The sequence below is a fragment of the Coloeus monedula genome, assembly GCF_965178545.1.
Source record: "Coloeus monedula genome assembly, chromosome: 9".
Lineage (NCBI taxonomy): Eukaryota > Metazoa > Chordata > Aves > Passeriformes > Corvidae > Coloeus > Coloeus monedula.
In genome coordinates this window covers 27,199,729-27,225,412 of record NC_138789.1, presented here as the reverse complement: position 1 = coordinate 27,225,412, position 25,684 = coordinate 27,199,729, and the positions used below count along the sequence as shown (strand labels likewise).

The 25,684-nt window shown below is 42.1% G+C and overlaps 3 protein-coding genes across 4 annotated transcripts in view; all 3 read left to right on the top strand.

Moving 5' to 3' along the window:
• Nucleotides 1-688: 688 nt before the first annotated feature.
• YIPF1 (Yip1 domain family member 1) lies at nt 689-6,730 on the top strand. 2 transcript variants are annotated; one of them, XM_082286857.1, is made up of 10 exons: nt 689-723; nt 847-920; nt 1,596-1,759; nt 2,189-2,269; nt 2,376-2,463; nt 2,586-2,702; nt 3,734-3,900; nt 4,411-4,593; nt 5,464-5,558; nt 6,516-6,730. In XM_082286857.1, the coding sequence occupies exons 2-9, from the start codon at nt 890-892 to the stop codon at nt 5,551-5,553; spliced, it is 921 nt and encodes a 306-aa protein (XP_082142983.1). In that variant the 5' UTR covers nt 689-723; nt 847-889; the 3' UTR covers nt 5,554-5,558; nt 6,516-6,730. The 2 variants fall into 2 exon arrangements, with proteins under 2 accessions (XP_082142983.1, XP_082142984.1); XM_082286858.1 differs by having other exon boundaries at nt 704-723; nt 1,626-1,759.
• A 550-nt stretch (nt 6,731-7,280) lies between these two features.
• On the top strand, nt 7,281-21,981 carry NDC1 (NDC1 transmembrane nucleoporin; the record flags this gene model as incomplete). Its single annotated transcript, XM_082287583.1, has 18 exons — nt 7,281-7,328; nt 7,647-7,767; nt 8,676-8,777; nt 8,969-9,143; nt 9,609-9,747; nt 11,144-11,252; nt 12,093-12,144; nt 12,768-12,900; nt 14,385-14,477; nt 15,713-15,794; nt 16,624-16,779; nt 17,760-18,014; nt 18,152-18,270; nt 18,494-18,544; nt 18,968-19,031; nt 19,877-19,977; nt 20,870-21,030; nt 21,857-21,981. 18 exons carry the CDS (start codon nt 7,281-7,283, stop codon nt 21,918-21,920), a joined length of 2,025 nt encoding a protein of 674 aa, XP_082143709.1. The 3' UTR covers nt 21,921-21,981.
• Nucleotides 21,982-22,088: 107 nt separating this feature from the next.
• Nucleotides 22,089-25,684, top strand: part of GLIS1 (GLIS family zinc finger 1) — a gene marked incomplete at its 3' end in the record, with an annotated part of 191,453 nt that continues 187,857 nt past the window's right edge. Inside the window, 2 exon segments of the mRNA XM_082286720.1 lie at nt 22,089-22,154; nt 22,157-22,163. Coding sequence (XP_082142846.1) covers nt 22,124-22,154; nt 22,157-22,163 — 38 coding nt within the window. The 5' untranslated portion in view covers nt 22,089-22,123.

Below are 25,684 nucleotides of genomic sequence, written 5' to 3'. Positions count from 1 at the left end.
TGGGATTGTTCAGCCTGGAGAAGGCTTTGTGGTGACCTAATTGTGGCCTTCTGCCACCTGAAGGGAGACAGGACAGATGGAGAGAGGCCATTGGCACGGGCCTGGAGTGACAGGTCAAGGGGAAATGCTTCAAACAAAGAGAGAGCAGGTTCAGATTAAGTATGAAGAAGAAATTCTTTCCTGTGAGGGTGGTGAGGCCCTGGCACAGGGTGCCCAGAGGAGCTGTGGCTGCCCCATCCCCGGCAGTGTCCAAGGCCAGGTTGGACGGGGCTTGGAGCAACCCGGTCTGGTTGGAGGTGTCCACCATGGCAGGGGATGGAACGGGATGATCTTTAATGTCCCTTCCAACCCAAAGCATTCTGTGATTCTCTGATAAGACTCTCAGTTATCAGACATGCAGTGTACGTAGATGTATAAGCCTATGCTTAGCTACAGCCCCAGTGTGTATTTGTGCACAGCCGGTGGCACGCAGCAGCAGCCGCCACCCCTGACCAGCCGCGCTGGGGCCGCGGCGAGCCCTTTAAGGGGGCGGGCGAGCGCGCACGCGGAAGCGCCGCGCGGGCTCTGATTGGCCGGTGCCAGCTGCGTCGCCGTCGAGGCTGTCGCGCCCCGAGGGGCGGGGGCAGAGGCGCCCGGCGGCGCCGCTGATTGGCTGCGGCTGCGCGGCGGACGCGGCCCCTTTAAGGGAGCGGAGCGGCGGTGCGGGGCCGTGGCGGAGCCGAGGTGCGGCGGGGACGGGGGCACGGGCGGGGGGCGCGGCCGCGGGGCACAGCAGCGCTGGCACAGCAGCGCTGGCACAGCGCGGGGGACAGGACTCGTGCCAGCGCTGTCCCTGTCCTCTTGCAGGAGGGTCGGGCCCCGGGGAGCTGATCCTCATCCAGGCGGATGAATGGCGACGGCGGACGACCTCAAATTTCAAGGTAAAGGCGATGTCGCAGGTGCGGACGCGGGGCTGGGGCCCGGCTCGGGGAGCCGTCAGGTGCTGGAGGCTTTGGCAGCGATTCTGAGCGTTCGCAGAATAAAAACGTCCTGGGAGTTTTGCAGGTGGGGTCAGGATGGGGGAGTCAGGTGTCCTGAATTTTCTGAGATGAAATTGTGCTGCTGGCGAGCTAAAAAATGCAACCGGCGTTGACTGAAATCGTGGACTGAAATCCTGTGTGGTGGAAAGGGGCAGAGCGCTCTGTAACCTGCAAAAGGCCCCGGTTTCAGACTTCCTTAGTTTTTGATAAAAAAATTCTTGTCGGTTTTTGGAGAATATTAAAAGTGCCCATTTCTTCAGAGAGGCAGCTTTTCCCTCCCCTTGCAGAGACCTGCTGTCCTCGGGCCGGGGCTGTTGGCAGGGAAGGAGGGCAGGCTCCGGTGGGGCCATTGGAACATCCTGCAGGCAGACTGGCTGGAAAGGTGGCCTCACACTTCATTAAGTGATTAAAGGTTCAGCTTGATCCGTGTCAGTTTGGGCTTTAGGAAACAGATCGTACCCAACATGCCTAAGCTAGATTACACTGTCTCAGGGTCTTTATGTGGTTTTTTGAGCCATGAGAACAAAAATTTTAGTGTTTTGATCATCGCCTGTTTTGTGATGTACTTATTTGCAGAATTTGACGATGCAGCTAATTTGCTTGCAGCAAATCCTGATGCCACCACCATAAGCATCGATGAGCCAGTCGAAATCCCCAAGAATCAGCACAGCCGCCTGCAGGAGCCAGGAAGGGAAGAGGATGATGAGTTACTGGGCACTGATGACTCCGATAAAACAGAGGTAATGCTCTCACACCTGCTGGTGGAGGCCTGTGAGAAAGATGGAGAGGGACTTCTTACAAGAGCATGCAGAGAACAGGACAAGGAGGAATGGATTTTAAAAGAGAAGAGGTTTAGATTGTGATTCTGACAGCAAAAGGAACATGTCATGGTGTTGAGGGTGTGTGTTACAGATGATGTGGCAGCAGGTAGTAACAGGCTGCTCTTTAGAATCCCAGGCCACAATTCTGCTTACAGGGGGATAAGAGACTGACTGCTAACAGATACTGGAGGGGGAAAGGAAACCATTACATAATTCATAGGAAGTACCAGCCAGTTAAGTTCGTTTGCTGTTTTGGTGCCAAAATCATGTGACTACAGTGTAAATGAGCTAGTAATGTATAAATTGCCTGCTTGTAACACTTTCCATGTTGCCTTTCCCACCACCCAGCTGCTTGCAGGACAGAAGAAAAGTGCCCCTTTCTGGACTTTTGAGTACTACCAGACCTTCTTCGACGTGGACACATACCAGGTTAATACTCTGCTCCAGAGGAGAGCTGTTGTCTGAATTATGCCTTATCCATTGAGGTTTTTTACCTTCTTGCATTGTCAGTCAGACAAATCCTTACATTTCATAGGTCCTGGACAGAATCAAAGGGTCAGTGTTCCCAGTACCAGGGAAGAACTTTGTAAGGCTGTATATCCGCAGCAATCCCGACCTTTATGGTAGGTAGGAGGTGTGAGAAGTTATTTTCTGTGCTAAATATTTTGAGTTTATATTTCTTCTTACTTGCTAGCCTTAAAAAAGGAGAGCAGAGGATGTGCTATTGGTTTTGTTTCCTTTTAAGGTCCATTTTGGATATGTGCCACACTCGTGTTCACCATTGCTGTTAGTGGCAATCTCTCGAATTTCTTCATCCACCTGGGCAAACCAACGTACCACTACGTGCCTGAGTTCAGAAAAGGTTTGCAAGTAGTCATTTGTGAGGGTTTTTGGTTGGGTTTTTTTTTTGTGGGGTGTTTTTTTGCTTTTTTTTTTAATGTGCAAATGAAGTAATATAAAACCAGGTCACGGCTTTGATTTAGCAGAGTCTTTTGATTGATTGCTGTCTTTAAATTTTTAGAGATGTGAAACAAGTCCTTAAGGTGGGCTGTCACTGGCAGAACCCTGTTTCTCCAGAGCATAAAGTAGTTCCAGGGTTTTAGAAGAGCGAGCAGGAATAATTAGTTATTTTTTAGCCTTAGTGAATGTCTCCTTGTACAGAGTGTGAAAGCCCAGCACTGGCCACCGTGGTGCTTCGCTGGGTGCTTTGCTGGGTGCTTTCCTGGATCTGTGGCCTCCCAGGAACTTGCAGACCTCAGGCAGAAAATTACCAGATCAGATTATCACTCATACCACCTGCCAAGGGCTGGAAGTTGTTACCTTCTGGCAAATGCAGAAATAAACAAAAGATGTTCCACTGATCTGTTCCCCAAAGAACTCAGAGTGAGGAGCCAGTTTTTCGATATCTGTCTTTGTGTTATGAGGGAGGCTGCTGTCCCTCCAAAGGAACACAGCTTCTCTTTGTTTCCAAAATCCTTAATGTACTGGGAAGAACGCTGCCACTTGGGAATGCAGTCACTTGAATAATTTCAGATTTGACACTAGCTGCTAGTAGCTGAATTTCTGTTTTTAACGAAGTTTTTCCTGCCTCTGTGGTTTTTCCTTTCCAACTGAAACCAACAGCATTTTGTACACAGGTGTAATAAAGAAATTGAAAATACCAAGAGATTTTTTTTTCTGAAGTTTTTACTTTTAAACTAACTTGAAGTGCTGGTAGAGTAGTGAGTGTAAACTAGATATAAATGCAAAGTTCTCAGTTTATTAATAATTCAGGTTTCCATCTTTTGGAAGTATCTTCACAGGTAGCTTTTTAGTTTTCATGCTGAATGCTTCTACACCTTTGATTCTGACAGGATTCAAAGTAGAACATTAAATCTTTTGTTGTGTTTCCAGTGTCCATAGCAGCTACAACAATTTATGCATACGCTTGGCTTGTTCCCCTTGCTCTCTGGGGATTCCTGATGTGGAGGAACAGTAAAGTCATGAACATTGTCTCCTACTCGTTCCTGGAGATAGTTTGTGTATATGGCTACTCCCTCTTCATTTACATTCCCACTGCGGTACGTATGGCTAAAGAGTGCACCTCTCACCTGTCCTGCTTGAGAAGATTTGCTGTATCTTAAAATATTTTTGATATTTGTTGAAATTTTGGGGACTGGGAGAATCTTTTGCTCTTTTTCTTGAAGCTTGTCTAATGTAAATGTGTCTTGTGGGTGCTGGAAAAGCCCAGGACAGGTCATTTCCCCAGAGGCAGCAAACCCAAGCAAGGTGCTGCTGGTGAGCCCAGAAGACAGCCTCAAGAACTGGGATGTGTGTGTCCCCAGGGAACAGATAGGCAATGTTGATGGCTCCAAGGACAGGTTTCCCTGGCTGGGGACAGGCCTTGGAGGGAGTGGCATAACTTGGGATTCTCTCTTGTTGTGTCTGGGAATGAAGCTCTTACTCTTTCCTCCAGTAACAGAGATGTGTCAGATAAAGGCATGAGTTAATTTGTGCACGAATCAGCTGGAAGGGATGACGTGTCACAGAACACACGGCCTCTTTGACAGCCCTTTCCCTGCCTTTTCCAGATTTTGTGGATCATTCCGCAGAAGGTGGTGCGCTGGGTGCTGGTGGTGTTCTCACTGTGCCTCTCGGGGTCCGTGTTGGTGATGACCTTCTGGCCCGCGGTCCGAGACGACAACCGCAGGATCGCAGTGGCCACCGTGGCCACCATCCTGCTGCTTCACGCCCTGCTGGCTGTTGGCTGTTTGGTGGGACACTGCCATTCCTTTCCCCTAATCTCCTATTTCCTAGGACAGGTGGCATGTTATCGGACAGGGGAGGAAGGATTGGCTGGTCACTGGAAAACCGCTGATGTAAAAATTCCAGTTATTTTAAATGTAGCGAAAAATTGATGCCAATGTGACCCTGACAGTGCTGGTAATAAATTCAGTAATCAATTATGGAATCATAGAACATCTCCCAGGATGGAGGGGACCCATCATGGTGATTGAGTCCAACCCCCACAGAACACTCTTGAATGTACCTGGAATTCATCATAGTATCAGCAAAGCATTAATCTTTATAGTATCCAGTGGCACTTTATTCCAATGAGTACTAGGCTTAGTCCTTTAGAAGGATTAAATGTTCAATATAAAGCATGTGCTTATGGGCTTTGGCAGGTTTATGTTTTCATACACAGTAAGTGTTAGGAAACAGAAGACCCTGATGCCACTGAAATACACAATGAACACTTAAATTATTTGTTTCCTTGTTGCACTGGGTAGAAGGGTATCAGCCAGGCCTCAGCTTCCACAGCTTCCAGGGTAGACAGATTTGGTTCCCCACAGCTCAGTGTGCAGGGAGGCAGCAGCAAAACAAAACTGTCCTTGGATCTGCAATCCAACCCTTTCCACTACAGGTCTTTTTCAAAGGCCTTGGCTGCTAACAGTTAAATTTAAAAGTACAGTTCAGAGTACTTTTTAATTGACTCTTTCTAATTGATAAAAACAGAAAAAGATTCAAATTTGCCATTTCAGTGCTGTGTTTGTAGCTGTGTTTGGTGGGTATGGAAAGAAGGAGCTGGGATAAGGCAGCACAGTATGTTTCTCTCTAATTTTTTTTCTCCTCTGATAATGTAGGCATACTTTTTTGATGCCCCTGAACTGGATATTCCTGCACCTATTATCCCTGCTCACAATGGAACCACAGTAATAACAAAGAGTCACTAAATAAGGTAAGAACCCAATCTAAACGTTTTTCTTCTGCAGTCATCACAGACATCTTGAAACTTTTCTCCATCACTGTGGTTGAATGGAAAGGGGTTTAACGGATTAATTTTCTAAATGAGGTCTATATATAAATAACATTTATTAACTTTGTTTCAGTTGTAAGTTTTAAGTACAGATGTAAAAACTAAGACTGAGGAGCAAAGATAGATTATCTTTCTTTTCTTTGAGGTTTACTCTTGGTGAAGAGACTCATAGTTAAATAAATAATATACTCAGCCCCTTACAAAAACACAAAAGCATTTATTTGAATTCTGCACGAGTGAAACTTAAGCAATAAACTGTTACACTCCAGTTTTTCTTTCCTTTTAATGTAAAAAGCAGATTGGATTTTTCCCCTTGCTGTTTGAGACAGCGTTCCAGAGCAGTGGCTGTGTGTGGGGACATCCGTGTGGGCTCTGGGCAGGGCTGACTCAGAGCCTGAGCCATCCATCCCTCTGGACTGCATTCCTTCTGTGGGATAGCTTGAGGATTTGCTTCCTGGTATCTGGGACTGCTGCCAGCAGGAGATGACATCTGAATTCTGTTGGATAGTTCAGTGGAGCAGGTCCAGAAGCAGGCTAATAGACATGTAAAGGCCAGGCCACTCCAAGTACACCAGTCACAAGTGTGTTTGTGAAAATCAGGGTATTTACTGAATATAAGCTATATTAGATTTAAAATAAACAAATAATATAAAAAATAGCCAAATGTGCCTAGCAAAAGGCACATAAAAAATTACACAATCCAGTCACCCAGGTCAACTTCAGTGGCATTTCCTTCTGCAAAATCAGTTTTTAATTCTAGATACCTAATAAGAATCAATATGACAGTAATGAATTTTAGTATTGAGACCTAAATATGTGTGCTGTTATGTCCTCTGGTGAGGAGCTGAAGTATTCATGGGAGTTATTTGTCTCTTTCAGATGACAGCACCACTTCCTCCATCTATACAGTAGTTTTGTTTTAGATGATTTTTTTTCATGAAGACCATGGAAACTTCAAGGACGGGGGCTGTGTTTTGCAGCAGGATGGACAGTGATGTCCCATGGACATCTCCATGCTCACTGGATACTGACTGGTTCCATGAGGAGAGTGAACCATTGATCCCAGTCCAGAACAGAAAGGGTTTTTATGTTTGGTTGGGATTTTTTTTTTGGGGGGGGGGGGGGGGGGGGAGGGAATTTATTTTGGTTTTTTCTTTAATTCAGTCTATGCTCACTACACTGTTTTGCCTCTGAATAAAGCGTTCTGAAGGCAATGTGATCCATATTTTGTGCACAAAGCATCTTAATGCTCTAAAGCTGTGGGCGAGGGTTTGGTCCAAGGCATGGTGGAGTTGTGACAGGACTGAACCCCCTCGAGCCGCCAGCGAGGCTTTCAAAGTGTTAGTAAACGGACTTAATGTGGACTAATGTGACAATTTTATTCCTTCGCCGCCCCGGGCCGCGCTCTGCCCCGTTAGACGCGGAGGCCACCCCTGGCTCCCTCAGGCGGCCGTGGCCGCGCGGGGCATGCCGGGACTTGTAGTTCCCGGTGCGCGTGACGTCAGTGCGCACCCCCGGGGGGGCGGTGAGAGCGGCGTGCGCGCCTTCCCATTGGCTTCTGCCGGGGCGCGCGGCGGAAGTGTCGCGGGGCCGGCACGTGGGGCCGTTGGGCGGCGGCTTTGAACGGGCGGCCGGGCCGCGGCCATGGAGGCGGCGGCGGCGGCGGGCGGGCAGCGGGCGCTGCTCCGGCAGGTCGGTCCTCGGGCTGCGCTCCCCTCAGGCTGCGCTTCCTCAGACGCTGGGCTGGCGGGTGGCGGCGCATCTCCCCCCGGTCCCGGTTCCATCACGCTGTCTCCCCGCAGGTGCTGGGCTGGCGGATGGTGTCGGTCCCCGGCCCCCTCACGCTGTCTTCCCTCAGGTTCTGGGGTGATAAGCCCTGGTCCCCTCACCCTGTGCACCCCTCAGGCGCTAGGCTGGCGGGTCCCGGTCCCCCCTCCCGGTCCCCTCCTGTTGTCACCGTGCAGGCGCTGGGTTGGCGGGTCCTGGTCCCCTCACGCTGTGTCCCCGCAGGTTCTGGGCTGGCGAGTGGCCGCCGCCGTCACCTGGTCCGTGCTGCTGCTTCCCATCTGCACCGCGGCCTTCATCGTCCTCAGCGGCCTCGACCTGTTCCACCCGGTGCGCTGGATCTCGAGTAGGTGCCCGGCCGTGTTTTCCTGGTTTTGCCCTCACGTGTTTGTGGTTTTGGGGTTTTTTTTCTCCATTCTGTTGTTTTGGGCCCAGTCCCAGATAGCGGGAACTGACGGTGGCATCGTGTTACACTAGTGTTTTGAATGGTCTTTGGCCTTTGAAATGTTTCTGTGTTACAGTCATAGTAGCCACGGTGCACCCTAGGTAGGAATAAGTGTTGCAAGTTCATGTGAGTATATCCCTCACAGAAGAACAAAAACCAGGTTAAGTGCTTCAGTTATGTGTTCTGAGTACTTGGACACCCTTCCTCTTCCACCCTGGGCAGCTGTTGTTTCCATAAACAGCTTCAGTTTTCTCTATGGTGCACTGAATCCTAAGAGAAATTCCTGAAGCAGCCGCTCTGCAGGTGAGAATAACCTTCCCCTGAGTGCCTGCAATGAAAATTGAGAGGTGTTTAGCTGGAAGCTCAATGCCTGTGGTCACTGAGCTGCTTCAGGCAGAGAGAACTGACTTCCTTCCTCCTTTGAAAACAGAAAAGCCCAAGAGAACCACTCTGTAAGAAATTTCTTCCCTTTTTGGTGTGGCTGGATGGCTGCAGCTTTTCTTAAATGAAGAGAAATGTGATATTTGAGCCATAGTTTAATTCACTTTGAAAAAAAAAAGTTTTAAACTTCTGAGTGTTCACTTAAAAGAAAATCAGCTATAAGGGTGTAAAATAGTTTCTATGGAGCTTCCATATGCTTTTGTGTAGCTGGGCAGACCTCATGTGGGATTAGAGTCCATTGACCATTACTTCTCTTTAAGCTCTTAGAGGATTATTGTCAATTGCTTAAGTGCTCTTTTCTGTTACTTAATGTGTTGCTGCTGTGTTATTGCAATTTTCTGAACTATATATATATTTTTTTTTTTTAGATTCTTTCAATGACTTGTATACTTCCTATGTCATCTTTTGTATCTTCCTGATGTCTGTGGTGATAATAGTAATAAGCATCTTCAATGTTGAATTTTATGCAGGTGGGTTGTGTAAACTGTTGAACAGTCTTTGATACCTGTATTAAATAAGGTGATAATTTATAATTTAGTGACTGATCCTGACTGTGAAAAATTCTTTGTTGACAATGGTGGGTTTTTCTCTTTTTTTTTTTTTTAATGAAAGGTTTTTTTTAGTAGTAAGTGAAAATGAATTTTCTGCTTTTTTTTTACAGTTGTGCCATCGATACCATGCTCTCGATTAGCACTGATAGGAAAAATTATTCACCCTCATCAAGTCATCCATTCCTTTGTTCATGCTATCATGGGAATGCTGGTTGCTTGGTGTGCTACAGTCATGACAAAAGGCAGGTTCCAGTTTCTTGCTGTGTCCTGCACACCTTCAGAAAGGTAATTGTGTGTGTGTGTCAAAGATAAAGAAAGAACTTTTATTGTAAAAAGTATTTATTGATTGTTTCTTTCAAAAGGAATCCCTGGAATTTGGGTTTTCTCAAAAATCAGCAATTGTATGTTGATTTTCTTTATTAAAGGACAAAAAATACCCCCATTTGTAAATGTTACAATGCACAGAGAAATAACTGGACCAGAAAAACTAAATTGCCAGGATTCTTAATGGAAAGTTGATGATGAGTTGGTTGTCGCTTGAACTAAGTCTTGGTCTTGTGGTTAATGGGACCTATTTCATGCATAAATTACAAAAACAGGTGGTGGGATTCCTACTTTAGCAAAAACTTACTGAGATATCATCAGATGTACTGATCAGGAAAGTAAAATCAAACTTATGATTTGAGTTTCCTAAGGCTTGAACAGCTTTTTGTTTTGAACTCAGAATTGATTCTAAGTTTCCTATTTTAGCCTAGAAGATGCTGTTCCTCAGATGTGCCTAAACGAGTATCACCTCTTCTTTCTACTTTCTGGAGCTTTCTTGGGATACAGTTACAGTCTTTTCTATCTTATTAACAACATGAATTATTTGCCATTTCCAATCATACAGGTAAGAGGTTTAAGCACCTTTGTAGAAAGACACATAAGTGAAACAGTGAAATAGCCTGGATAACTTGAGTGTGGCAGTAGGAGTTGCCTTTGGGCAGCTGCTTTCACTGATAGATGAAGTGTACACACAGCTTTAAATGCCAGCAGGGTTCATCCTCTTCCTTCCTGCTCAGCTCCTTTTAAATGGACACAGAAATTGGGATGCTGTGACTCTTTAGCATTTAGACTACACTGCTCTGATGCGTGTTAAAAGCTGGCTGAGGTGGCAGGTGAACTACAGGACAATGTGCACAAACTGGGTATCAGTTCCTGGAACTGACAGCAAGGGTCACCTAAAAGCTGAAAATCTTGACAGTTAAAAAAAAAAAAAAAGGCAGCATATTATCAGTCATAACTGAGCTCCAGCTGTACCAGCTCAGTTCAAGTCTAAATAGCACCTTAAATCTTGCTTAGAGCTCAACATCCAAGGCCTTTTTGTGAGCATAGCGCTATGGAAACTGAAATTCCATTAATTCCTCTGGAGGAGTCCTGTAGAAATCTGTACCAGTGTGAAACATCATCTTAAAAATACTTGTGTTGCTGCAGCCTCACAGCAGCCATTAATTTTGCCTGATTCCCAGATTGACACGGTCCAACCAATTTGGCAAGAGTTTAAACAAGGTTGGTCGCATTAGTGAAAAACATGTTTGCTGCATTATGCTGACCATTCAGTTCATCAGCAAACCAAGCAACATTTTGTAGCTGAAATATTAAAAAAAAAAATCTATTCCAATGTTGTTAATTCTCCTTTTTTTTTGTTTTGTTTTGGTTTTTTTTCTAGTGCAACTTAGTCAAATAAAAAATTAAATCACTTTGGTTACATTTGCATAGTTTCATTTTCATAGTTTCATGGCCAGCTGGGTTGCTTTTGTCATTTGGAAGCATAGAGTTCATTTATTTGGAGGAAAGCATCAGTATTTTGTTGGTTTCACTGCCTGGAGGATTACTGACTCTGGAACTCAGGCTTGTATAAATTTTCCCTGTATTTTAATTGAACATTTAGAATCTAAATGAAATCTAGTAGATTAAAGATGCCTTTTTTTTCTTCTTTATTTTGCATTAGACAGAGCTACTCTATTTTGTTCTCTTGTGTATTGAGTCAATCTACCCCATCTTCAATTTTCACTGCTACAAGTAGGAAAAAGGATAAGAACTAGACATGAGTATAAAATATCAGGAAAGACTGGGAGCATAAATAATAAATGCAACACCTGGAATTACCTTAAATTAAGTTTTTAATTGATCTAGACTACAGGCTTCCAAGTACCTTGTTTTTTTTGTTGTATTATTTTTATTAACTGTTTCATTGATTTGTTCTGAATGTGGAATACTAAACTATTTCTTTTGTTTGGTTTTAGCAATACAAGTATTTACGTTTCAGAAGATCTTTGCCTCTCCTGATAAAACACAGTTGTGTGGAATCATTATATTTTGTTAGAAACTTCTGTGTCACATATTACTTTTTTGGTAAGGGCTCCTGAAATTCTCTCTCTTTAATTTGTAATTCCTGTATTTTGAAAACTTTGATCAGTCAGGCTTTGGACTGTTGCTTCCACTGCCTGGTAGTGGAAATGTAGTGTCCCAGAGCTGAACTTTACACACCAGCAGTGGGCAGGACTTCACTGTGTGTAATGTTCTCTATCTTCCCTATTTTCTAGGCAAAGATTAGCACTTTGGCTTTATTCTCAAGTGCCCTGTACATTATTTGGAGGGAGCTTGGGAAACAAAGGTAGGATGGCTCCCTCCCGTAAGAAAATGGAGTTTGGTCTGTGGTGCAAAAGAAATCTCAGCTGATTAAGATAATTGCTCTAGACTTCCTAAAAATCAGGAATGCTTTGTTAGGGTTGTAATTATCCTCCTAGATGATGTCAAAATATGCAAGAATTATTATCCCTTTATTTACATCAGGGGATAAATTGGAAGTATAGTGGTTCTATATCAGATTCCATTAAGTCTTTAAAAGCACTTTGCTGCTGCCTGGGCTGTAGTGAAAATTAATATTAAATTACTATTAGCCCTCTTTTGTTAGTGAGGAAACACAATTAACTCACTGCTGAGAAGCAGCAATAAAAGAGAAGGTCTACATCTCTCAGTGCATAGCTGCTGGCCTGAAGCCTTTTTTCCTTCTCTTTTTTCTATTTCTTAAAACAAAATAACCCCAAAGGCAGATTGTTTCCTTGTCCATGTGAGTTACAAGACCTGTCTCTTGTCTCTGCATGAATTCTATTTGTTTGTCTTCTTCTTGGCCTACTGTGTGTGTGTTTTGTAGTGTTGTATTTGTTTCAGAGTTTCTTTTTGACTCCCTAGGTTATATCCCAAAGGTATGGATATGTACCACGATGGATCTCCATACAGACAGGTAGGTAGGACATTGTGCTGGAAACTTGGAATTGTGGCTGACAGCTGCCTTGCTGAGGAAATCCAGCTTGCTAGCAGGACTCAGTTCTTTGCCTCCCCACATAGAACATGGGGAGCTTTGGTTGCTTCTGCAATGAATTCTAAAGGAACCAGTGTCCCCTTGTAGGAACTATCTTGTCATTAAGATAGTAATTAAGAAATTACCTGGTTTTTTCATCTCTGTAAGTCTTTAGAATATTAGAAAGGCTAATTCCTCCAAGTTGCATCTATGAGTTTTATCTGATTTTCTATGGTGGGTTTTTTTTTTGATGGGGGGAATCTTTATTTTTATATGGCTGTTTTAAAATCGGGAAGCTGGAGTCTTAATATCTTAATTGACTAAAACTGTAGTCATTATTACTTATTTCATATTTCTTATTCCTTAATTTCATTAATTTTTCTTTATTTCCTCAGTTACTGAAAAATCAAAGAGCTGGTATCTTAAACACACTTAAACTTTTTTTGTAAAAAAAAAAAAAAGCAGCTTTATTTCTGCAATTGTTGCTACTTTAACAGCTTGCTACAGACATCTTCCATAATAAAAATACTAAAATACTTCTATCCTCTTGGTTATTTTATCTGCAGTAAATTACATCCTCTTGACACTCTGAGTGGCTTACTGGATCTCTCCTTGTTTTACCATACCTGGCTGAGTGGTGTGTTTCTCCTGATGACCTGGTACATTGCTTGGCTGCTCTTCAAAATCTATGCCACAGAGGTCAGTACTTGTGACAGTGCTCAAGTTAGAACATCAGCGTGGCACAGATGATTCTTTCATTTCAAAAGAAGTTCTACTAGGAAATAACTCACTGTGAGTTCTTGAATTTTCACAGCATGCACTACAGATAGTAACTGATAACTGAGTAGTGAAGAGAGGCCTGGCATTAACTGCCTTTCCCTTTCTTCTCATAGCAAGACCTGTGCTCCTTACAAAAAATGTTTTGTTACTGCCACCTCCTCCTCTTACTCCTCTACTTCTGTTTCCAGATATTTCCTTGTAAGAAAAGAGAGGAAAAAATTGTTCATCTAACTTGATTTTAATTTTTTTAAATTAAAACACTATGAGACTCTTGATAAAAGAGAAGAAAAGTGAGGTTTAAATCCTGGGTCAATGTATTGGTGCAAAGTACTCATGGAATTAAACAGCAAATCCAGTGTTGGGGTGTTTAATTAGCTTTAATTAGAAAGGTGTAGTTGTTGTGACTATGTGGACAAAAGATCAACAATGAATCAAGCATGACAACAGCTCTGAGGTGTGAGCAACCTGTCTCAAAGGATAATAAGCACCAGTGAACACTGTGTCAACATGTCTAATTACTATATTGCTTATGAAACTGTGGAAGACAAAAGAAACATCCATCTGTGAAAGTATGAAATGGACTTTGCCCTTTTGGCTGATGAAAAATATTTTTTTATTCACATGATTTTGCTTTTCTTAATGAGCTAAAAAGTTCATTAAGTTGCTTTTAAATATTTGCATAGTGTTAACTGAAAAGTCAGGAAAGAAATTGTAAAATTAGGCCACATGAAGTTCATTTATTAACCCCTTGAAAGCAATTGCTACCTCAGGTTTCAATGTTGCAGTTGGAAACAGGAGAATAAGGCTATGATGTGTAAAACAAGTGCAGTAACACAAAACTAACAGGTAATCTGTTCCCAAATTGAACCATGTGAAATAGCATTAGAACAATGGAATGCTTGATACAATTCAAGCAGTGCTATTTACATTTTAAATGTTGTAGTCACAGAAATTCTATTAAAACACAGGATATGAATATCATGATGATAAAAATAAGAATTCTTCTGTTTAGAAGTGGAGCAGCACAAAAGAAGAATTTCAAAAATATTTTCTTATTTGCTAAAAGAGCCCTCAGTTCTTCACTAGAGTTGTTACCCAGGTGTAAAGACAGGCACTGCAGTTTAGGTTTCAGTCTTTTTTTGGAATATGGTGTTATTAGTTTGTCCCAGATATGTGGTTAGAGGAATTTCTTACATAAAGATGTGATGCCCCTAGCCACAAATTATATGAGCACATTTATTTGAAGATAAAGATATCTGAATTTTCTAAGATTTCTCAATTTTAATGAAAGGAATAAACTCTTTTTGTTTCTGTGTTAGAAATTCCAGGCCAGTTTACTGGTCTTTCATAAGATTTTCTTGTGCTTCCCTCTGTATAATACAACTTTTGATGTTTGTATTTAGAGTCATCATTTTCCCATTCAACCAACATTTGCTCAGGAGACAGACCAGTGCCTGCCTAAAATCTTAAACAGCAATCCTCCCCTCCTTATAAAGGTAATTGAACTCCTACCTCTTCCCTGATAGGTGTGTACTAAAAAGATGTTTTTCAGAGCAATCAGTCACATCTTACAGGTACCAGTTCTGTTCACTGAGGTGTTCCTTGAAAAGCTGCCTCAGAGCACTCACAGGCTGTTACACTGTATGGTGAAAATTTGTTTAGTAGTGACATCTGCTGGTGCTCACCACGGTTACTTTCAGCTGAAGATTCATTTAGTCAAAGGTAAGATCTGTGTGCAGCAGAAGTGTGATAGTGTGTACTGATGCAAAACCAGCAGCTTAGTGGCATTCAGGTTTTTGTAACTCAACTTTGAGTCTTGTCACATAAGCAGGTGTTTTCTCAAACCTTTGTACTCTCCAACATCTTGTCCCTGCTAAATATATTTGGGCTCTTAATATGTGTGTTCTCTCTTGAAATTAAAAATACATCTGTATTTATGTTGGAAGTTGGGTTTCTTTTTTATAAAAGGCGATAGTAAAAAGCTACTTAGAACCTGTGAGTAAAGAAGAGGAATTTTGGTCTATGGTAGTCATTAATAGGACTTACTGATTACAATACTTAGAAATTGGAGACCTTATTTAAGAGGTAATATGTAAATAAAGATAAGAATATTCTCTTGCACATGCAAAATCTACCTTTACTGATTTTACAGATTTCTGATAAGGCTGGAGATACCTTTTTAAGCTTTGCTGCATTATCTGAGGATAAGTGGGGAAGAGTTGACCACGAACAGTTAAAGGAACAGGAAATCTAATTTATGATCTCAGATGTGATTAAAATGTCCTATTTATAATAGGATTTGAATATTGTGAAAAATCTGGTTATTTTTAGTTTGCCACACGAATTGCTTAATCCCATGAAAAAGCAGTGGTAGGTTGGTCCCATAAGGCACTGACCCTAAAGCTGTAGTTGAGATCTGGTTTGCAAAAACAGTTCTCTTCTTAGACTTTTTTGTGTCTTAAGATCTTTCTGCCTGAGCTGTTAGAATAAAGAAACGGTGTTAGATCTTGAACTGCAGAGAACTGACATATCAGTAAAGCTCTTAATAGCTCAGCAGCTCCATCCAGAGTGGTTCTAGGGATCTGCCTCCATTCTCTTTCTGTTACGTGGCTGGTTTTAGCCTGTGTGATCTCATTCTCTGGCAGGGATTGGTTTTGTATGGATAACTACATATTTTTTAAGCAAATATATTGGACTTTGCATGCACTAAAACATTTTCCTTTCTTTGTAGTTTTTAGCCTTACAAGACTTGATGTTACTTTCCCAGTATTCTCCTGTTCGACGACAGGAAGTCTTTAGCCTTAGCCAGCCAGGTAATTATAACATTTATTTTCTGTTGATTCCTTTTTTAAAATTGTCAGTCAAATGCTCTTAGAAATTATGTAATGCTGTGAGGCATGCTACCAAAGCCAGGAGCCTCTAGCCTGTGGTGCCTTTTCCAAAAGGATGCTCAATTACCTATAATCATGTTGTTTCACCTGCTAAACTCAACCAGTTCTGGTGTCTGTTGGATTTAAATGACAGCCAAAAGGAAACACAGGTTTAGGATTTTGAAAGCAGGGCCCACTTCACACCACCAGTCAGATAGTCCAGACTGGAAAATCTAACAGATATGTATGGAAGCTGAATGTTGAGGTGGGAGTGGGGGAAAATCAGGCACAAATACTGAATCACCACTGCAGCTATGAGAGCAAACAGTGGCTATAACTTCAATTAGTGCACAGCCTTTTTGCTGTTTTCAAAGATACAGCAGAGGAGGTCAATTAAAACTACTTAGAAGCCTTCAGGAACTTTTTGTAGCACCTTACCAGAAATTCTAGTATTTGTACTGTTTCAAAACTGTTTTGCCATCACCACTGATATTTGTTCATTTTGGCCGTTCAGTGATTTCAGATCTGATGGGCTGAACTGCTTGTGTTTCCTGCTTGCTTAGCAGGTTTCACTGAGTTATCCATAGAATCTGTCCATGTTTTCATCTTCTCTCAGTACAAACAAGCTGTCACAGTAGAAATGCCCTGTGGCGTTTCAGAAGCTGAGTGGCCCTGTCACAGTGAAGCTCCTGCTGAGAGCACGTGGGCATTGTCAGAACAGATACAGGGAGGAGCAGCTGGGTTAAACCCTGCTCTTTGTGTGCACTGCCAGGTGGGCACCCACACAACTGGACTGCAATATCCCGGGAGTGTTTGAGTCTCCTGAGTGACCTTACCCAGAGGCTGATGGCACAGCAGGAAGCAGCAGCAGCAAATGGGAGAGCAAAGCCACCAGTGGGAGAGCTGAAGGTACCTCCACAGACTCCAGGTATGTGAGGAAATGCTCATAAAGGTCTGTAAAGCATGAAGGTACCAATAGATACCTTAGTCTCAAATTTTATGAGGAAAATGAGGCATTTCTGCAAGTAAATCCAAACAAAAAAGATCTTCCCCAATTAATCTTAGGTATTTTTGTTGAAATAATCCCAAAATAGCTAGAAAACTTGCGATTATCATGTTTACTGAGTTTGTTTACTTGCATGATACTATGTTCAATACAGTATTTTTTCCATACTTGCATGAATTATAAAAGTGGTTATCACAGTTTCAGTAAGTGGTTCAACATAGCACAGGGAGAATTTAAGTCTTGCCAAGAGATGCTCTGTAAATTGCATAACTGCTCTTATGATTAGTGTAAGATGGTAAAATTAGGTTTTGTTTATGTTTGTGTGATTCACTAATATCACTGTAGAGTGAGGAGAGCCCAGTCTGACTCCTGAGCTGTGAGCAGCCTCCAGGCATTTTGAGTGTTTTACATGCCAGACTTGGGCATCATTCCTGGCAGCACAGCTGTGTTATCACAAGGCTGCCAGGTAATGGAATCCCTTAGGAGGCAGTGCCCTGGCAACAGCAGGGACTGTTGGTGTGTCACAGGTGAATTTCTTCTAGTGCTGCTGATCCTTGGCTTTTGAGATGGACATGCCTTTTCTCACACACCAATCAGAATAACTTTTCATTCTTCTATAGGCAGCCTTTTTTCTCGTACTTACAGGGTGTAGTAATGTTGGCTAGCAGAAGGAGTAAAAGAAATAAATCCACAAGGATCCTTCTCATCACTTGCTGGTTTTAAGCTGATGAACTTTGAAAACACTCCATGCTTATGCTGATGTGCAAGACCACAGTGCTAATCTTGACATTTAATAAAAGCTCTGATACAGAAGTTGTTGAAATAGCAATCAAATAACAAACCCATCTCCTATTTCATTGTGCCAGCCTGTTGTCTTCATGCAGTGTGTTCTTTGTCACTAGGAGCTGCTGGGATAGAAGACATGGCATTCCAGTCACAGAGGTCCAACATTGTTCTCAGAGCCTCCATGTCTCCACTGGTTAAGCCATCCCTGATGCCTGTGAAGACATCTCCTGGTTCTGATGTTGGTTCACCTTTCAGCTCCCCTGCTTTAAGTTACAAGATGGGAGTTGTGGATGTAAAGTCCCCTTGGCACGGACCAGTTCAAAGTCCCCATGTCATGAGAAGAGGACCAAAGCTGTGGACATCAGTTCCAGGTAGAGATTCTTCCACAGCACTGTCTTGAGCCTCGCAGCCATAAGTGTAGTAACAATGTCAATGGAGAGTGCATTGTGGGGATTAAAGTGACAGCAACCAGTTTTTCTGAAGGTACTGTATTTTTTTTTTCTTACAGATCAGCAAATGAATGGTTCCCATCATGAATCCTTCCCAGTGGTCTCTGCTGCAAGAACTGGCAGTGAGGCAGTGCAGCCAAGATTTATTTACACGTGGCTTCAGAACAAGCAAGAACAGGTGGAGTAAAATTGCAGTGCATAGGGGGTGCAGCTTAGGTGGTATCTCTCTGGAAGAATTTTCCACTTTATGGAATGAATACTTCCTTGTCCACTTAGCTTATATAACAAATCCTTCCCTCCACTCCCTATCCCTATGCTGTGTGAAGATAGTAGGGTTGAGGAGGGCCAACTGTGCATGCCTTAAATGCAGATGATGTGTTTAATCTTTTGTTTCTTTTCAGATGAAAAACTTCTTGTCCAAACGGGCACTGATAATGTATTTCTTCAGCAAGGTAAGGGTGCTCCTGTGTTTGAGACACAGGTTATGGTTCTAAAACCTGTATTTTCGTCTAAGGCTTTCCATAAGTACAACTTCTTGCTTGCTGTGAGTTTCACAGCAGGATTTTCCCATACCTGCAGAAAATAAGAATATCAATGCTTGTTTAAACTCATCTTATTAGAAACTGCATTTTGCTTAAAGCATTCTTAGCCCTTGAAAACTAGCTTGGGTATATCCTTCTCTTCCCCTTTTTTTCCTCCCTGGTTACAGCTGTAGCATTGTGGGCAGCTCCTGTCCAAAAAGAATTTTACTACTTTAGATCAGATTTTTCTGGCTATTTCCCAAGATCCTTTGGCCTTGAAAGTCTGTTCTGAAACCTGCAAGCTTGGTGATATTATTTACAAAGTGCACTTGCAACACTTTGCTTTCTTCTCAGCACCCAGAGGCCTCCATCCAGGCTGTTTTCTCTGACGCCCAAATGCACATCTGGGCTTTGGAAGGTAAGTGGTTTCCAGGTGATTCCATTCATGGAAAACTCTCTGGGCTCTGTGTTTTATGAATGTAACAGAAAAAAATCTTTGAAATGCTTTTGATAAAAACCCAGCTGCATTTCAGACATCAACATGACTAAAGTCTAATTCACTTGTTAGTTTTGAGATCCCACATGAGATCTCTTCCTTTATGTTCTGTACAGATTCCTAAACTTGATTTCTGGTGGTTCTCTCTCATTTGAACCCACATATCACTTTTACATTTTTTTCTAGTGACAGATTTATTTTTACAGCAGCTTTTCTGACTAAAGGCTCTGGGTCTTTCTCTGTTCATCAGAGAGCTGAGGAAGATACTCAGGTAGTAACTCAGCAAATAAACAAAAAAGATGGCCTGCAGAGAATTAGAAGAACAATGACAGTATGAAGTTACATTCTGGATTTTCTTGTTTCTTTCAAAGCCATGAGTAAATACCAGTACTGATAGAATCTTTTATTACATTTGTCTGTGCAAAGTGTATCAGTTTCCTTGGTGATGTGTTTTATGGGCAGATGTGCCATGCTGTGTCAGATTGAAGGTGATGGCTTGGGATGTACAGAGTTTGGAGATGGGAATCACACATAATTTTTGTATAATCTCTCTTGCTTTACCAACATCAAGCTATTAAACACCTGTCAAACCAGTGAGTGGTTTAGTCCTTGAGCCAGAGCTGAGGTGACTGTCAGCTGGCTGCAGCAAGTCCTGAGGAATTCCACCACACTAATGGTGTTGCCTGAAGATTCCACGATCTTTGTTATTGAATTCTCACCTTTTGAAGCATTAATTACAACAGATTTTTTTTTTTTTTTTTTTTAAGGTCTGTCTCACTTGGTAGCAGCCTCCTTTACTGAAGACCAATTTGGAGTTGTCCAAACTACACTGCCAGCTATCCTGAACACGTTACTGACTCTTCAGGAGGTAAAACTATTAACTTTGCCTTGCTGCAAGGCAAGTTTAGAAGAGGAATCTTACTGATTTTATGTAATGACCTTACTGACTAGTCATAACATTGAAGTTGTTGCCACTAAAACAGCTCTTCTGCAGTTAATCTAACCAAAACAGCTGGTTGCCACTATGTACACTATGAAACAGCTGAATAAAAACCCTGTTGGTGTTTTAAAATGTAGAAGGAGAAAACGTGGAATGTTTAATTTTAAATAAAGGCTACTGTGTGCTCAGTTGAAGAGTTTATTTTAGGGATGCTGCAATTCTAATACAATACCTTTTGCAGAGTTAGAACTTAATCTTTATTTGGTTGCACATAATTCCTGGTGCAACACGGAGCACTTGGAGACATTGCAAATCTCAGGAGATAAAATCTGTGTCTCTGCTAATACTAAGACACTACTCTCAAATTACTGATGTTTGTGTAATGTGTGTTTTAAAAAATCCAGATTTATTTCCAAGGCTATGTGTGTCCTTTTAACATTACCATTTTACACTGCCCTAATGGAGATTCTTGGAAAGAATTTAGAGGTCATTAAAGTTCTTCAGTGTAAGTCATCTATTCCAAGAACAGGCACCAGCAGGGAAATAAAGCCAATGCCCTTGTTTGTGAAAGAAACAAGTCATAATACAGGATAGAATTGTGTTTCTCCTTAGCTTAAGACTCAGTAACAGAGAATCTTATTTCACAGAGCCTGGTTCTGTGTTCCTGTTGATGGCTGGGAAATGCTCAGTCTCCAAAACATTTTTGGAGGAATCTCTGAATTTGCACTTTGTTTTTGCTTTATTTGACACAAACATGTCACTAGTTACATTATGAAATAATTGAACAGATGACAGGAATCTGTTTGTTTTTCTCAATCAGGTTGTAGACAGACATTTCAAACTACCACATGTTTCTAGCAAACCTCCCCGGATTTCAGGGAGTCTGGTGGACACATCCTACAAAACACTACGATTTGCACTTAGAGCATCTCTGAAAACAGCCCTATACCGGATAACTACTGTCTTTGGAGAACACTTGAAGTAAGAATTTCCTCATGATTGCTTGCTTGTTAAATTTAGTCTAATTAATGTTATTTTAGGACTTGTGAAAAGGGAAGTTTTGGGGGAAAAAAATCGCTTCTGGTCATTATTATAACTTGGTATTTTAGTATTTTTTGATTTGTGGAACCTTAAAAAGTTCCTGTGTAGATATATGGTCCCCCTTAGAAATTTATTATTCATAGATTCCTAGGCAATTTTTCTTAGTAACTTTTCACGAACTCTTTAGAAGCAGTTCATGAATACCACTTGTTTAATAGATCTCAGCTGCTGAAAAGAAAATAAATCAACTAGAGACAATGGTTCTGCAGAGAGAGAATCCTGTGAAGGGTCCAAATAATGAAATTCCATTGCTGCTTGGTTGTCCAACAGCTCTTCCTCAACCACTCTCCCAGCAGGCAAACTTCCATACTTGGCCTCAGAATATGTGGGACTGAAACATCCTGTAGTATCTGCCCATCTCTCCCTCTGGGGATGAAATGTCCCTCGGTTTAGAAGTGCTCAGTTTACAGGAGGGATCATTTTAAGAGATTCTTTCTTACCTAAATCATCCTTGCAAGTTAATCAGCTGCTGTTTAAAGGTAAGGAAATGGGCAAGGGTTCCTGGTATAGGTATTTTTTAGAAGCTGTTGAGGGTAAGAATTGACAGTTTTAAGGGTTAATATACTTCTTTGTCTTGGAACATAGATGGTTTTTCATAAAATTTAGCTTCAGTGTAATTGATTTCAGTGTACGCTCAATTTTGGCATGAGACTTTAGTTTTGTGCTGTATTACTTTTAATATAAAATGTTCTGCATTTGTTTCTAGTGCTGTACAAGTGGCTACAGAACACAAGAAAAGACTTCAGCAATTCCTGGAGTACAAAGAATAAATTGTGATGCAGCTACGGTTGGTTTTTTCTAGACTCTTGCTAAGAAGAAAGTGGGACTAATGAGGCTTTTTACCTTGGCTTTTTGAAAAAGCATATGGAAGTACAAGTTGCAGAACAAAACTTTTAGAACTGTAGAAGAGTTCTTATGGGTTTGAATCATCTTTGTATAATAAAACTTGTAAAATTCATCTTGCCTTCTCTTAATGTCACTTACAAATGAGAAAGTGCCAGTTCTTCTTCTAGGTAAGACTGTGACATTTAAGGTTGTCAGAGTTACTTTGACACTCAGATCTTTCATTATTTTTCACACTGTGTTCTTTCCCTACTCTCTTCTGTTAAGGGGCTGAGGAGAGATTCACGTAGATACTTAGTGCTTAAGTGCTTCATAAATTTAGTTGATAACATTTTTAGATTGAGAGTGCAGTTTAAGTGTAGGAAACAGATGTGCCCCGGAGTAAAACATGCTGCTCCCTCTGTAATCTGGAAGTACTCCTTCAGAGTACAATGGGTGTGCAGAAAGGCATTATTAGCACATAAATACTGCCTGGAAAGTGAGCAGCTCAGATTTTATCTTTAAGGTGACTTAGGAAACCAAGTTCTGATCTGTACAGAAACATACAGGAAACCTTACTGCATTTAGTAAAACTCCCAAATAAAGATACTGGGAATTAAAGTTTAGATCAACAGCTTTCTGTTCCGGGGGTAGGATGTTTGCAGCACATCCAAATTTTTCAAAGTTATATACATTATTGGTAGCTTCTGGTGAAAAATACTACTTTTTTTAAAGCTTTTTTTCTGAAAACCTGTCTAAATAATTTAAAAATTACCTACTCAATTTTTAAACAGACTCCAGTTACTGTGATACCTATAGTGAAAAACGTGTGGAGTATGAAGATGAGAACAGTAAGCTAAATGGTTCTGCAAATGAATTTAGTTTGATAAGGGGAAACAAAACTGTAATTTTCCTTCAGTGCTGTTAATCCTATGGTTTTTGTTGTGTTGGGTTTTTTGGTTTTTTTAACAGAGGACCCAAGATTTGAGGATGGCCATAGTGTTAGTTATGTTGGAGTGATGTGGCTGTGTAGTAATAGGGTGTCTGTAAGGTTTGGGTAAGAGAGAAAACCCTGAATCTCCAGTGAGACCTGCGTATTGCTTTCTTCAGTACAGACAGAGGTAATTTTTTTGTAATGCAGACACTGCAGATGTTAGATTTGGTAGTAGAAATGAGAATGATACTGTTCTTTTTGCGTTGGGATGGCCCATAGCAAACATGGTAAGGTGATAGATAGCCTTTCACAATGTTTAAAGGTTAAGCTAAAGCTTCCCCTAGCTTCACTTCTACCACAGGTAGAAGCCTCTTGCCTGCCTGACTTATTAAATAATTTAATTTGCATATTTTTTTGGCATTGCAGTGTGCACCTGGAGTTAAATGGTGCTTTAGCTGGTACCTCAGGTGTAACTGGTGACCCAAATACTGCAGATGAAAGTTTCAAATAAATTTTTCATGATTTTAAACAGATGCAGTATTTTTTTTTTTTTATTGCTGTGGTATTTTCTGCAACACTCTTGCAGCTATAAACTGCAATTTGTAAGTAAGTGTTACAGTTGTGAACAACAGGCTTAAAATGTAGATAACTTTTTGATGGCAAAGTGGCTGAGGTCTGTCCTTGTGTTGCAGCAAGGATAACATCTTACTCTAGTTTTGGCTTTGGGAATAATTCTATTCCCCTGGCAAAGTGTGCTGGTATTTCAAGTCCTTTTGTATACTTTTGTCTTAATATAAAAAGAATCAGTCTGTGAAGCCTCTGTGATGTAGGGGAAGAACCTCTTGAGTTCAAATTGCATTCTGGGTAATGAAAAAAATAAAGCCTTTTTACTGTTGGTTTCTGTAGCTGCAGCTAAACTGGATCCCTCAAGGCTGATAGTACTTCTCATCTGTTTAATCATCTCAAAGCTGAGCTGCATCTTGTTGCTGGATTGCCTGCTGCATGCACAAGTGAAACAGCATTCTGGTAACCCTGTGAACAACCTGCCTCTCCCACAGGTGAGCTGCAGTCAGGAGTACCTGAAATAATATCCACTGCAGCTGTGGAGAGGTACATGGTTGATGGTTCAGATCTGTGTTCCTGTTACAGTGGAGTAATGAAATAGAGGCTTAAGTTCTTAAGCAATCAGTTATAAATCTGAAAGAACCCTATCCTGCTTCATTTTCTGAGACACAGCTTTGAAAATTCAGACTGTGGGTGGACAAATGCAGAGGCCCTGGTCCTTGAAGCTCTTGCACACTGCTGTATCTACAGGAGCCAGGCAGGACTCACTCCCTCAACAGGAGCACTGCCACTTTGGAGAATTGTCCCAGTGCCAGTTGCAGCTCTGGGCCTGAATGCCCCTTGAAATGAAGTGGTTTTGATTCTGTTACTGTGTGCTTTGAACAGAGGCCGCATTGTGCATGCTGTGCTCCGTGTCCTGAGGCCTGCAGCAGCCATCTTCCCACCTCCCACCATGCTCCTCCAGCTCCCAGGGCAGCCAGGGCAGTGCCAGGCTCTTGCTGATGAATGTTCTGGTACCTGTTCAGTCACAGGCAAGTGGTGCAGTCTGCAGGCTCTGTGCTTGCCAGGCCTCTCCCAGCTCCTCCTGGATGTGGCCAGCTGCGGGATGGGTGCCCTGCCTGGGGAGGGCCTGATGCACTGGGAGCATGGGTGTATGGAATCCATAAGAGGTGGCCCCAGGAGCACACAGCCTCCTCGGCTGTGGAGGTGCCTGCCTTACACAACAGTGCTGTCCCCCTTCCCCATGGGATGAATGATGGCAGCTTGCAGTGCTTTCCGTGTTCAAGCAGGTGTGTTGTAGCTGCAGGGCTTCATATGCTGATGGCAGCCACACTCCCACCACACCCATCACCACCTCTCCACAAAGATGCAATAAAACAGTGAAGGTCTGTGTGGAATCATCACAGACACTGCAAGTTGAGAATCCTCCCCATGACCCACACACCCTCCTCCCTCTGTGGTCTTTTATATTTTCCATCACCAGTACTGTGTTAATGTATTTGCTGTGTGGATTAAATGCATTTGGGTGCTGTGGATATGCCTGGAATGTGGTTTGCCACGCTCTTGTGCTGTAAGGGGATGTAGAATGTTGCTTTCCCTTGCTGCAGACTCATGGTAGAGATTTGCATCTAGCAGATTGGCTTTGGACAAACCTGTAGAGTAAACAAATGGCACAGCTCCCTCATGTCTGAGAAAACAGCTTGAGAGAGCAAAACCTGCACCATGCTCTGACTTCAGAGGACAAAAACATAACCTAGAGAAGACCTCATCTTTCTGTCCTTAAAAAAATCTTTGAGCTACAGTAGAGCTAGTCAGTTAGGAGACAGATAAACATGGTATCTCTGGAGCCTGCCATGAGAACAAAACACAAATTCAAGTGGGAATAGTTCCCTGCTGGCTATGCAAGCTGATTCTTTGAATAACTGGTGATGGCACAGGAATTTTGTCCTTTTTTATTTTCCTTTTCTATCTCCCTAGTGAGTCAGTTCCTACAGTAAGAAGAATTTCAGAAAAAACTGTGGCCTAAGCACATGTATGTGCTCATGCAATCATCAAAGGAACCAGTGCTGGGTGTATTGTCAGTTCCTCTCCTGCCCCTGCCCAAAACACACAAAAAATTACAGGCTTTGCCTTTCACTTCTTGAATAACTCTGCTTTTAAATCTGACTCTGAAAACACAGGGCTGAGATGGGCTGTTGTATATAACTGCATCTG